The sequence below is a fragment of the Dicentrarchus labrax genome, unplaced genomic scaffold (assembly GCF_905237075.1).
Source record: "Dicentrarchus labrax unplaced genomic scaffold, dlabrax2021, whole genome shotgun sequence".
Classification (NCBI taxonomy): Eukaryota; Metazoa; Chordata; class Actinopteri; family Moronidae; genus Dicentrarchus; species Dicentrarchus labrax.
In genome coordinates this window covers 18150995-18164716 of record NW_026136701.1, presented here as the reverse complement: position 1 = coordinate 18164716, position 13722 = coordinate 18150995, and the positions used below count along the sequence as shown (strand labels likewise).

At 40.9% G+C, this 13722-nt stretch overlaps 1 protein-coding gene across 1 annotated transcript; it reads left to right on the top strand.

The window, feature by feature from the left end:
• The first annotated feature begins 995 nt into the window (after positions 1-995).
• Positions 996-13353, top strand: LOC127364022 (oxygen-regulated protein 1). The gene is given in 5 exon segments (XM_051401071.1): positions 996-1444; positions 2293-2967; positions 5713-5872; positions 6648-10634; positions 10637-13353. Coding segments are annotated over 4 exon segments (6765 nt in total). The 5' UTR covers positions 996-1444; positions 2293-2307; the 3' UTR covers positions 12595-13353.
• The last annotated feature ends 369 nt before the right edge of the window (positions 13354-13722 follow it).

Below are 13722 nucleotides of genomic sequence, written 5' to 3'. Positions count from 1 at the left end.
TCTGTCTTGCTAAGGGCCTTCGGTCGGACTCCTTTGAAGAAGGAATGGCTGTTGTGCAGATCAAACCTGTGACCTTTGATAAACAGGATCTAGGCCACGATGATGGTGTACTGTTGATCTTATACTGCAATTATATGACACTGACTGACTCGCTAATTTGGATCTTACTAATCCAAACAGATCAGCATGTGACATTACCACCCAGTGATTGAAGGTTAGGCAATCATTGAACAAAACTGTAACATACTGCTAATTACAGTTCATAAAATATACATTATACAGTCCAAAAATATCAAATACTGTGACAAAATTCACATTATTTTCACCCGTTCATAAAGAGCTTTTGGTAACTCACTGGCAAAAGTATTAATGAAGCTTTTATTTTATGATTATCCACACATTGAACACATAATCTAATGCAATATTCCCTCATATTGAACCCTGTTTGACCTACACAGGCCCTTCCTTCCATCCCCCCACCAGCAAGTCCCCATCTTGCAAGACACTACATGTGCTAGTGGGAAGTATTAGCAGCTTTCACTCAGTCAGGGGCAGTTGGTAATTGGCACACTGTCTGCTAACTGCAGTATAGTGACATAGTTTTCACCCCCTGATGCAATTAGATCGTTAGCTACTCAACATAAATGAAGTCTGCATGTTACAAACATTTGGATGTACTGTGTTAGCCTTCCTAGTTTGGATACAAAGCTGCAGTATTCTCCAAATCGTGGTCAAAACCTTATTAATTACATTCACCAGGATAGTAAACAAGTGCAAATACTGATATATTGTCTGTTTTGAAATCTGATGGTAGATTTCCAATACCCACTGTGAGGTAAAAGTGCTCTCTTAAGACCTTATTCTGCCTCATGCTGTCAGCAAGTGCGCAAAATCTTTAACCTAATCCCTATTAGGCCAAGACTTCTCCAATCTGATTATGCAGGCTGCTTGCAAATTAGAAATAGTCCCAGCCACCTGTGGTATCTGTTTGGAGCGGTAATGATTTGCTAATATAATTTGACCTGGAGGGTTTATATACCTTCATGAACTTTCACCACCTTCTTCATATTTACTTATTTATAATGGGACTTTCTAAGGCATTAACTCAGTTACTTTCTTATTGGTCTGTTAGTGCAAATGGTCAGTGAGATGTTTATGGCCTATGAGGCTAAGAAGACTTTGGGAACATTTCCTTTTTGCTTTTTTTTGCAGCACAGATTTTCAGTCTGTGTCGGTACAGTTCCTCTTTGGTTCTTTCATTTGTTTGTTACCTTGATATGCTGATTAAGTGTGAGCAAAGATTAAGCAAATTGGCAGTGATGTTGCATGTCCCAAAATAGCCCTCGAACGCTGCTGAGAGGCTTTGACCAGCACTTGGGGAATAACGGATGCACCCTTTCTGTTGTTTTAGTCTTCATAATTAAGGTGAAATGTGAGTTATACGGTAAGTCTTCTTCATTACACTTTTGTTGACCAGATCAGTTATTTTAAGTATCTATAGGGTGTAATTTGTCTAATGAGTTGATGAGTTTCAGGTGTGTATTGCTTTTGTCGGAGTCTGTATCTATTTCTCATTAGACTTGTGTTGTTTACAGTGACAGTGGTTATTAGTTTAACAATAATGATGTAGAATTTTGAAACATTGTTCCTCACACTAATGCTTTACTGTAGACTATTATAAAACCTCTGTTACAACCTACACAACAGAGGCTCTGTGCTTTTCTACTGGGCTGCATTTAGGCCTACTGATATTAAGTCACCTATCCCCATATAATCTATTATTGCATTAATATCAATCTACAAAAGACACTTTTATAAATATTACATGGAGAACTGTATGTATGCATAACAAGAATATTTAATAATTTAATTCAGAATATACTGTATATAACAGTAACATATACATTATACATTATTACAACACAGTAAATGTATGCAGTGTTAATTTGTGTGCTCATGTGGGTATGTTCAGATGATGATAGAAAAATCAGCCAGTTACAGTCAAATCCAACATTGACAATTTCTAACAACACACTACTTTTGGCAAAGCAAGAGAGTTTAGAGAAGGGAAGTAGTGGGACATGGATTTAGTGCTTTCAGTCATATCATGATGAACCTTATTGTTTGGATGGATTGTAACAACAGTCTCCCTATATGAGGAAGCACACTACAAACTAAGAGGTGTATGTATTAGTGTTTGACAGTCAACTTAGACAACATTTTAGTGGAACATTTAAGGCGCAGCTTTCCATAATTTGAACAGCTTTCTCCCTCTCTCTGCCTTCTTTCCAGCCACCGCCACTCAATATGAGCAACACACCCATCCAGGAGCCACCTGCCCAGGAACTGTCCTCTGGCAGCGGGCAGACATTACCCTCCCGACCCTTCCAGCCAATCCCTGATCCCTCAGCTTCTAGAAGAGTATGCTTCTACAAAAGCGGTGACTATAAATTCAGTGGGCACCGCATGGTCATCAATGCCCGCACCTTCAAGACATTTGATGCTCTACTGGATGCTCTGTCCAAGAAAGTGCCTCTGCCGTTTGGAGTGAGGACCATCACCACACCTCGCGGGACCCACCTGGTTAAGGCTTTAGATGACCTCCAAGATGGGGGATCATATGTGTGTTCTGATCAGAAACGGGTGAAGCCGTTAAACCTGGATGAAGTGAACCGGCGGCAGGTACCGTGGAACACCGCCAGGCCCTTCAGTGCAGGGCGACGAAAGCGGCTAGGACTCCAGTCTAGCAGAAGGAATGAAGTCACCAACAGGCCAGCAAAGGTCACTGAGAGGGTGGCAGTACGGACACCAAAGAAACTTGTGGTCATCAAGAATAGGGATCCTACTGTTAGACATACAATTGTGTTGCAGAAAAGAACAGCGCCAACTTTTGATGCTTTACTGGATTACCTTTCCCAGATTCTGCAGTTCCCAGTGCTGAAACTCTTCTCTACAGATGGCAGAAGAGTAAGTATTAAACTGAAAATGGAGAATAATTGTGGATTAATGCTAATTTAAGGCACCTCCTGAAAATATTGTATGCAGCATCTTTTGGGTATTGCTTAAAGATCCATTGGCAACATTTAGAAAAATAAGAATCCTGTTTTTTCTTTACCTTAGAATTAGCCTTTTTTATCTACAGAGGGAGCAGGTTGTCTTCCACAGAGTCTGCCATGTTAAACCACCATGTTCCTACAAATCAAACACTGGCTCTAGATAGGGCCTTTTGCTTTTTTGAAGAATTTCACAGCCACTCTAGCTTCTCCTACACACTTGGTTGCAATATACAATTTCACAGCTTGATGTCACTAAATCCTACACAGTGGTCCTTTAATCTGGTCTGTATAAAGTTTTTATGGGTAAATATGTTCTTAAAAGTAGTTATTACTACAGTTTATTGCTGAGAGATCATATCTGTGTGTTCAACATGAAGCTGGAGCCAGCAGCCAGTTAGCTTAACTTAATTCAATAACCTTTTTTCACAGCGGCATTTCTGACATAAAATAGTAGGATAAAGCCAGGTGTTACGTATGATACTAATGTAGGTTAGTGTAGCAGAGCCTTTCTTGTCAGCCATCATGCACAATAGCAGCACCCTGACTCTGTTTGACCTAAATGGAACAGAACCTTAGTAAGTGTCATTTGTAACACCTGTGTTTATTTCATGTCAAAATGGCTGCTGTGAAAAAGGTCTAATCAGTGCGATTTAACATTTAACTTTTACAGCGCCAAAGCATAACCAAAATGATCTCAGAACACTTTTCATGGGCAAATGTAGACTGTACTGTAATTAATTACAGAGACCCAACAATTCCCACTAACTTAACATAAAGGGAAACAAACGGGCAACCAGTGAGGACCCCTATAAGTCACTGTGCCCGGGAGAAATACTCCAGCATACAGCTGTAGAAGTGCTGGTAGGTGGATATTGTTACTCTCAGACAGGGCCAGGCTAGCTGTTTTCTATGTATTTCCAGCCTTTATAGTAAGCTAAACTAACCAACTACTGGCTCCAGCTTTATGTTGAATAGATAAATAGAAGAGAGTGCTATCAATCTTCTCATCGAACCCTCTGCAAGAAAACATGTTTTTCCTAAATTGTAGGTCACAATGAAATGTTAAAGTTGAAAAAGTTAAAGGGTTTTTTCACTTTCGGTAATGTGACAGATTTCAGAGGGAAACTAAATGTATTGACAGGGTTTACTAGATTTAAATCAAATCTTTCAAATTGATTCGCTCAAAGTGGCTATGGTTTAATGAGCAGTGTTCACCTCCACCAACACCTCCACCACCCGCGTTGTTTGATAAGGACTAAACAAATATATTAGACCTGGAGCACATTCTTTGGAAATGGGAGCAAACAAGCAGCTGAAATCCACACACACACCACCTAAAGTTTCATATGATGGGTGGGGATAGTCGCCTCAAATCACATTTAACTTTATGTAAAAATATAAATTTTACATTTTACAGGAAGAGAAACAAGATGGTTTTTGGCAAAAAAAAAAACAAAACAGAACAAAGAAACTCAAAAATTATGTCTTGACACCTATTTAGCCTTAGCGATAACTGATCAACCAGGACACAAGATCAGAGCTAGGAAAATGTATTTTTCAATGCACTGTATCTTTACGTATTTCAAACTAGGAAATGTTTTTGTGACTTTTCAGTTAGCACCATGCTGCATGGATACAAAGTACCTGTGTTGTTCTCCTTCAGTGTACTTTAGTAAGGATACTTAAGGCTATATTAAGCAAGGGTGTGTCTGGGTCACACAAACAGGATAGTCTTTGGATGGAACGCTGAAGAAAGTTGTATGCACACAGACAAAAACACAAATCAATGTACACAATTTCTTCACCAAAACAATGACTTTTCTGGTTTGACAGTTCTTCTCGATCAAGTCTTCCCAGTTGTCATGGAACTAGAGCAGTTCAGAAGCTCCATTAATGTGAGCACTTTTAGAGGTTCTCAATTATGATGGCTTTAAAATGTGCTTTTCCCAGAGCTTCCACTTTTGTCTAGTCTATAAAAGCACCAAGCTTTATATAGAAACACTTCATGGAACTAGAAATGAATGCTAATGTCTGACTGAGCTTTTACTGACGTGTTTATTTAATCATAGCTTTGAACCAAAAAACACCCACGTAAATAAAGAAATCATGTGTACAGCATCCACCAACATTTATGGAGGACCCCTGACTATGATGATTTTGTTTTTAGATTCTTGGTTTGGGAGTTACTATATTAATGTACAAAAAACTGCACAACTAAAATAAATAACTGTTCATTTTCCGTAGTTTAATTTTCATTGCAACTTGAAGGAAGTAGGAATCAATGCTTTTACCCTGTGACGTTAGACATTTTAAGAATTCCAAGAAGGGCTCAGAGGAGCTATCAACATCTCTACCCCCTGGTGTGTTATTACCCTGTAATCCCGCTTCCCATGTGTCTTTTAAGAGCAACAGACTTCCTGTCATAGGTCATGACTCATTAAGGTTGAGAACATTTAAATGCATCTTATTCTCTCTGAACTTCCTTATTATCTGTGACCTCTGGTCGGTTTTAGGACAATATGTGGCCCCAGAAATGTGTAGTGTACATCAATTTTTGATACTGCAAATTGAACATCTCTTTTCAGTTTCCATGTATCTAGGAATGCAGTTCATAAAGTGAGTAGTGTAATGAAAAGTGTTTCTTCTCCTCCTTCAGGTTGATGGTCTTGCAGCACTCATCCTGTGCTCTGGAGTTGTTGTGGCTGCCGGCAACGAGTCATTCAGATTAGGCAACTATAGTTTTCACAGAAGCGGGCAGATGGCACAAGTAATGTACGTGGAATCTGCGGAACCATCTATGTTGCAGCCCAGAGTTCGTAAGTATTAATCAGTACTACTGTAAATTGCTCTGTAAAGCATGGCATATGACTTAGTAGCATAGTCAGTAATTGCAAATGCAAGGAACACAAACAAAGAAATAAAACTAAGACAGTTGAAGATTTTCACTGTGTAGAAGCAAATTTTGTCTGCAGACTTTTTTTTGGATTATAACATGTAGTCCTATCTGGACAGTAACTTTCATCTTATTGAACTTATTATTATTGTTTGAACAGCTGGTGATCGGTCTGAAATAAGTACAACCCCCTCACTTCTGTTTATCTACAGAGTAATTCATACATGAAAATTGTAACATATTTACTCACATATTTCTAGTGGTATTTAGCTGTTTCAGATCATTTTGGTTTCATCTGTCCTAATAAATATATTTATGCCTGAGTTTTCTGCCTCAACCTCATAAAGTTAGCATTTTGGAAACTATCCTTAATTTGCTTATTTGCCAAGAATCAGATAAGAAGATATATATCACTCTAATGTCAGGAAACAGTTAGCTTAGCTTAGCACAAAGACTGGAAAAAAACAGGGCAGCTGTTTTCCCTGCTTCCAGTCTTTATTTTAAGCTAAGTTATTCGAATGACAGTGGTTGGCTTTGAAGCATATAAGGGTATTTCCTAAAATGTCAAACTATTCTTTTAAATATTCCTTTCAAACCAATATGAATACTCCATAATGATTTTATAATGTCCTTAAACTTGTTTTTATTTTGTTCCCTTTGTTCTTCTCCCTCTCTTTGACAAACACCTCCAACCAAAGACAACAAATCTTTCTCGAGTGGAAGAGGCTCAAGGAATTTTTCCTTATCATCAGAGAGATATATTGCAGACCAGATTAACAAGTCTCGAAATGGAAGCATAACCAGCCGACTGCATCACACCAACGAATCCTTTGAAACAGAGGTCAACCATCGTCACACACCCATGGAGACACGTAGAGCTGGGAGGGTAGACAGCGAGCTTCATACTTGCATTGTACCTCAGGACGATGACATTGAAAAATCTTTCCGTGTGAATCAAGATGGCAGCATGACGGTGGAGATGAAAGTTCATCTCACCATTAAAGAGGAGGAGATGCTCCACTGGACTACCACACTCAGCCGCTCCAGCCTTAGCAAGGGGACAGTTTGTGCCTCGATTTCTGAGTCAGGCAATAGCTCACCTGACTCAAACAATGCTGTTGCCAAAGACTCTTCTAGCATCAGTGAAGATGAAGCAAAAGAGGAGAACCATCCCGCTGGAGCTGGAAAGGGTGTCGGCTTTAACGACGAGCGAGTGTATGAGGGCTACAATTCCACGGCCTTGGGAAAAGCAAAAATAGGTCTCAAACGCACTCCTACGCCGGGTCCTCGGCATGTTAATAAGAAAGCGTCTGTTGAGAGTGTGAAGACGGTGACAGAGTCGGGGGTTCAAGAGAGCACCCTAGGACATTATTCCTACATGGAAAGGACGGCTGACGGTGAGACAAATCAAGGTTACTGCGTTGTCAGACACAGCAGCAGCAGCAACAAGCCGATCCCAAAACCTCGGAAAACGACATCTGCAGGGGCAAGTAAGAAAAGCTCCCACTCCTCCATGAGGTCGTCAGGAGTAGCTGAGGTCCTCCAGATACAGAATAACGGGATGGAGGTTACAGAGACTGTGATGCATATTTATGAGAGTCAAGGCTGCTATGACAACTATTTTGCAAATGAGGATTATAGCGCAGATGGTGTACCTTTGCAAGGTTCTACTCCAGTGCAAGAAAGCAGACCATCCAGTGTCTCAGAGCCACATTCATCCAGTTATGATTGCGATATAGATTTTTCCACTACTGACTCCCTACAAAGACAGAAAGAGGAGATGTTATCATTGTCATCAGAGCCTCTAGCTTCAACAAAGGAGATTACAAACAATTTGTCTTCAGTGACTGAGAACAAGGCCATAACTCCAAAAAACTCTCAAATACAGGGGACAGTAAAAAAAGGCAAAACTCCTAAAAGTGAGAAGAAGGAAAAGACAATCAACCCTGCTAGGAAACAGAAGAGTTCAACTTCAACAAGCAGCTCAGATAAAAAGCAAAAGGAACGCATAATAACCCCGTCAAAACATAGCAAACATTCATCTGCAGACAAGCTCAGCAGCAATGCTAGTGTGGGAAAAAAGAGTTTGAGTTCACCAGAAAGTGATAAAAGTGGTCAAAAGAGTAGAGGAGCAGAAAAGACTCAAATTAAGAAAGTGAGTAGTGATGAAAAGACACCCAGGAAAGAGCAGGCCTTATTAGCTAACCCTGAAAAGTTGAGAAAGACCCCACCTCAGAGAAAAAACACAAATAAAGCAGCTGCTAAAGATAATGGCCATAATGTAAATACTCCAACTGGAAGGCCTCAAATGAGGAAGAACATGTTAGACATTTTACAACCCAAAGAAACACTCTTGCCAGGCAAAAAGACAATTCGCAAGCCAAAATCCATGATTGAAAACAAGATATCATCACCTATTAAGTCTTTAGAGTTGAATGAGAGTTTTTCTATGCCTTCTCTCAATCCTTCACCCTCTGAAATCCACCAATATGTTGAGAACTGGTTGGAGAAAGCCAGCCCAGACCCGGTGCCATACACTGAGGAGGCCATCTTAGATCAGCCAGAGCCTCAGCCAAAGGTTGTGTTTAAGATAGGCGGTGATTCTGAATCAGATGAAAAGAGTGAATGCCACAATAATCTAGATGAGTATTATCCATCGCCTGGTGATGTTCAAGAAATCAAGAAATCATCTTCTTGTCTTTCAGTACCTCTTTGTCATGCAGCGCCAGCTACAGGTCTGCTGCAAAATGAAAGGAATGTGAGAGGTTTATGTGTTTCAATGCCGAGTGTCAGAGTCAATCCTGCACACAAGGAGAACAGACTGAGGGCACACAAATCTGCAGAGGCCATCGGTCCAGCTGACGATGAATCATCTACATCTAATGTTTTAAGTCCCAAAACAAAGATAAAACCTGTCCTGCGTCAACTTTGTTCATCGATTCAGTGCATCAGAAGGGCGTCTGACACCAACACAACATCCAATCTTGAGAAGTCCAACAGCCTTCCTGATTTCCAAACGCAAGTGGCTTCAGTGTTTGGCTCGTCATGTAAAGCATTCATGTCATTTTTATCAGTGATGACTCTGCGAGATAACCTAATAGGATCCCCATCAGGAGATGGCAACCAATCAGGTAGCACCTCTGAGGCCATGCTAATGATGGAATCCCTGCAAAAAATTTCTGTCATCGATGACGAGGAAGAGCAGAGGTCAAGTTTGACTGATCTGCAAAGCAGAGCATCTTCTCAATTCAGAGAACGCTGGAAGGATTTCCAGATTCTGAGGGAAAGGCTTGAGAGTGAACCTCTGTCTCCTAAAGTTTCAGAAACAGAGTTTGCCCTTGATGTTGTCTCCGAAGGGGGTGATGTTTTTGAGGATCAGGTTATTGACGAGCTGATGGAGGAACTGAATATGCCACCAGACCTCAGAGAACAAATTTCTTCAACAATCCAACAAGCTAAAAGTTTCTACCCTGTAGAGGAGAGCACTTTTCTAGAAACAGAAAGAAACCAGTCGGACACAGAGGAAGATGTGGAAAAATTTGTTGGAGAATGTGACGATAAAACAAAACAATCAGACGAGCCTGAGGACATTACTCAGACAACACAAGGTCATGATGATAGTGAACAGGCCAAGATGGCGTCTGAGTCAGAGCAAGAACCCGATAAAGTTGAGGAAACAGGCATTGATGCAAAAGAATCAGAAATATCACAGACAGAAATAGATGAGCCCTTAAAAGAACAAGAAAATGAAGAAGAGGAGCAAGTAGAGGAGGAAGGAGAGAAGGTGAATGACAGAGAGGATGGAGATCAAGAAGAGATAGATGATGATGGCGAAGCAACTGAAATGGGAGAAAGGGAAGGAGATGAAGAAGAGGGAGTAGAGGAAGAAGAGGGGGTAGTGACAGAAGAAAAAATGGATGACAAGGGACAGGAGGAATGGGAAGCAGAAAACATAAGTGAAGAAGAAACTCTTGAGAAAGTAGAGAAAGGGACGGAGGAAGTGATGACAGTGGATGAGGAAGAAGAGGGGGAGGAATTAGAAGCAGAAGAGCAAGAAGTGGTTGAGGAGACAGCTGAGGGATCAATGGATGAAGAAGATCAAGAACCAAGAGAGAATCATAGTGTTGAAGAGACGGATGAGAGAGAAGCTGTCGATGAGACAGAGGAGGAAGAGAAAGGGGATGATGAGGTTGATGAAGAGGCAGATGAGGAAGAAAAGGGTGAGGAATGGAGAACTGAGGTGAAGAAAGGGGAAGAGACTGAAGAAGCAGATGAGGTTATTGAGACTAATGAAGGAGAGGAAGCCGATAATATGAACAAAGACGTGGGGGAGGAAGATAAAGATGATGCAGATGCTTTTACTGAGGATGCAGAAGAGGAAGCAGAGGAAGGAATTGAGGAAATGACAGAGGTTATTGAGGAAAAAGATGGGGAAGAGGAGGTAGAAAAAGTAATTGAAGAGATGGAGATGGAGGAGGAGGAGGAGCATGAGGAGGAGGAGGAAGAAAAAAAAGAAAACGATGTGGTCACTGAGAAAGATATAGATGAGGAGGTTATTGAGGAAAAGGATGGGGAGAAGGAGGTTGAAAATATAATTGAAGAGAAGGAGGAGGAGGAGAAGGAGGATAAGGAGGAGGAAGAAGAAGAAGAAGAAGAAGAAGAAGAAGAAGAAGAAGAAGAAGAAAAGATGTGGTCACTGAGAAAGATGAGGAGGTTATTGAGGAAGAAGAGCTGGAAGGGCAGGGAAAAGAAACAGATGCAGTTATTGAGAAAGATGTAGAAGACGAGGTTACTGGGGAGGAGGAAGAGGAAATGGAGGTGGTTATTGAGGAGGATGATGTAGAAGATGTTGAAGAAAAAGATGAGGAAGAGGAAAAAAATGAGGTTAGTGAGGAGAACGATGAGGAGGGAGATGAGAGAGAACAAGAAGAGGAACAAGAGGACGTGGAGGATCGTGAGGATGTTGAGGTTAAAAATATAGAAGAAAGGGGGATCACAGACGAGGAAGAGGAAGAAGACGAAACTGTCAAGAATGTAGAAGAGGAGGAGTGTGATGAGGGTGAAGGAAGCGGGGAAGAGTTGGAGAAAACAGGAACTAGTCTTGAGGAAGAATCAGTAGTAGAGAACGAGGCTGTAGAGGAGATGAAGTATGGAGAAAACACAACAGCAGAGAATACACTAGATGAAGACGAGGAAGAAAATGAGGATGAGGGAGAGGAAGACAATGAGCAGGAATCAAAGGATGAGGTAGAGGAAGAAAACAATGATGCAGACAGTATTGCCAATGATACAGATTGTAAAAAGCTACTAGAGGAGGCCTTGTATTTGCAGCAGGAGAGTAGCTGTGAAGAGGAAGCAAATATAGACACTAAGGTATCAGAACATGACACTGAATCACCAACCAAATATTCCTCCGAGGGTCAGTGTGAGGATGATAAAGGCAACGGAACAGACGCTGTTAACGAACTCGAAACAGACGAGGGTGGGGAACATCACGAGGAAAGAGGCAGCGGTCTACCACATCCAGTGGAAATATCACAAGAACTACTTGACTTTGTTAACTCTGCCCTACAGTCCTCGTCACTCGTATTCACATATGACGCTCAGGGCAACATTAGGATAGAGCCAGACAATGCTCGAGTTACGCAAACTAAACCAACGTTTATTCCAAAAAGTAAAGAGGATAGTTCGTATGGCTTAAAGCGACTCCCAACCCCGAGCACCTCAGATTTGTCTGATTACAGGCCTGAAACATCAGAGAGTGGTGGATATAAAAGTCAGGAGTCTGTGGATATTGTCACAGAGAGTGGAGAAGAGGCTTCCGAGAGACATTTCCCAGTCTGCAGACGTGAGACTGAGATCCCTAATGGGACGTCTGTCGCAAGTAATTCAGAAGCCTTGCAAAATGCGCAATTAAAAAGTGGAGGGAGTTTCTCTTCTACTGACTCAGGCGCTAAAGCCTCAAGGGAGGATCTGTCTTATTTCAGCGCTGCAAGCTCACAAAAGGCAGACGCCGAGCCTGCCACAGAGGCCACGCAGTGCATTTCTTTCGCCTCAGACAAAGACTCAGCTGATGGGGTTTTGATCGACCAAGGTAGATGGCTGCTCAAGGAGAATCACCTCATCAGAAAATCTCCTCCAGTATCCCAGGGAATGTACGATAATGTAGATAGCACATCTATAGATACGGGTCAGGAGAACAACTGTGAGGATTCCCCGGCTCATTTTAAAACCCAGCATAACCCTCTTGCAGCCATATCCTCATCAGAGCTCGAGGAGATGGCGAAGCCTCCAACTCCGAAGTGCACCTACTACAACATGCCACATGGAAGCGATTCGGACCCCTTTATGGATGACTCCAGTTTCAAAAGTGGGAAAAAAGATTCAAGCAGTATCAAAGGGAGAGGTTTCAGGGTGTCACCTACAATTGATACTTCCAAAACATGGGCAAGTAAAAATGGCAGTCTGTCTTCATTTGCATCAGTTGAGTTTAAAATACAAGACAGAAAGGTGCATCCTGAAGGGGAGTCCTCAGCTGTGACACAGCCGAGGAGGACATCTAGTGGAGGAGGGGGTGTACTGCAATCACAAGACTCTCTGGACACACTACATGTGAGATGTGGCCAATACTGTCCCATACTATAAAACTATATGACATTATGTTTCACAGAAATATTCACACACACTGGCCGTGTGTGTTACTAGTCTCGGCTATGATCATTTTATTGTAACGCAGCTAGAGATGTTTTTTCTTTGAACAAAAACTTTTCTTGTAGCCCCACCAGACCTACAGACACGTGTGGTGATTGAAGAGAGTTGTGCCTCTTATTTATGTTGTATATAGGTAAAAATGTCAGTTTACACACACTGACTTGATTACTGTATTTTGGCGGTTACTCATGAGATACATCACAGATTTAAAGTAACTACAAAATCAAAAATATAATAGAATATCAGCAAATAAGAACAACTTTTTTTTTTTACTGAATCAATGCATCTGACTGTACATCGCTGTTTTATCTATAAATGCAAGTACCACAAGTCATCAATTTCTTATTTGATATAATGCAACACATCAGAGAAATGACTGAAAGCAGATCTTATTGCTTGTTATAATTTGTTTGTTTTTGTAGTTTGTTTCTTTGGGTTCTTCCAGAATGTGCAATGCATATTCAGAGATAATTGCTTCCTAAGACAGCTGTGGATACTAATGTTCAGCTTGTTGTTCTGCAGCTCTTCTCTGTGGGTAAACAAAGGACTACTGTATGTCAACTGAGAAGTGAGAACAGATTTGTTCTGTGAAAACAAAATTTCTAAATTCATTATAAGGCAGCTTCTGACAAAATGTTGTTTTTGGCTGTATTCATAAAAAGAAAATTCAATAAAACATGTTTCATTTTTTAATTGTGTTTAAAATTGCCAGACTAAAACAGCAGTTAGTGTTTTTAAACCTACTGGGTTTAAATACATTGCCGGTCTAATTATCTTTTGAAGAATCCTTGCTTTGCTGTGTGTCACCCCCTTTCTTGTCAACCTTTGACTGTCCTATCTAATAAGGCAGAAAGACACCCAAAAAATATTTCTTATACTCAAAAGAGATAAAAGAAAGGAAATATTGGACCTACAGTCACCATGTGTTCAGAAGCACAGCTTTATGATAATGTTGCTCCGCATCCCCTGGATGTGAAATAAGCAACTGTTAATCAACTTGCTAATCCACTTGTTTCCACTGCCTGCAAGTGGCCAAAGTAATCAGTTATTTCAGGTTTGAGC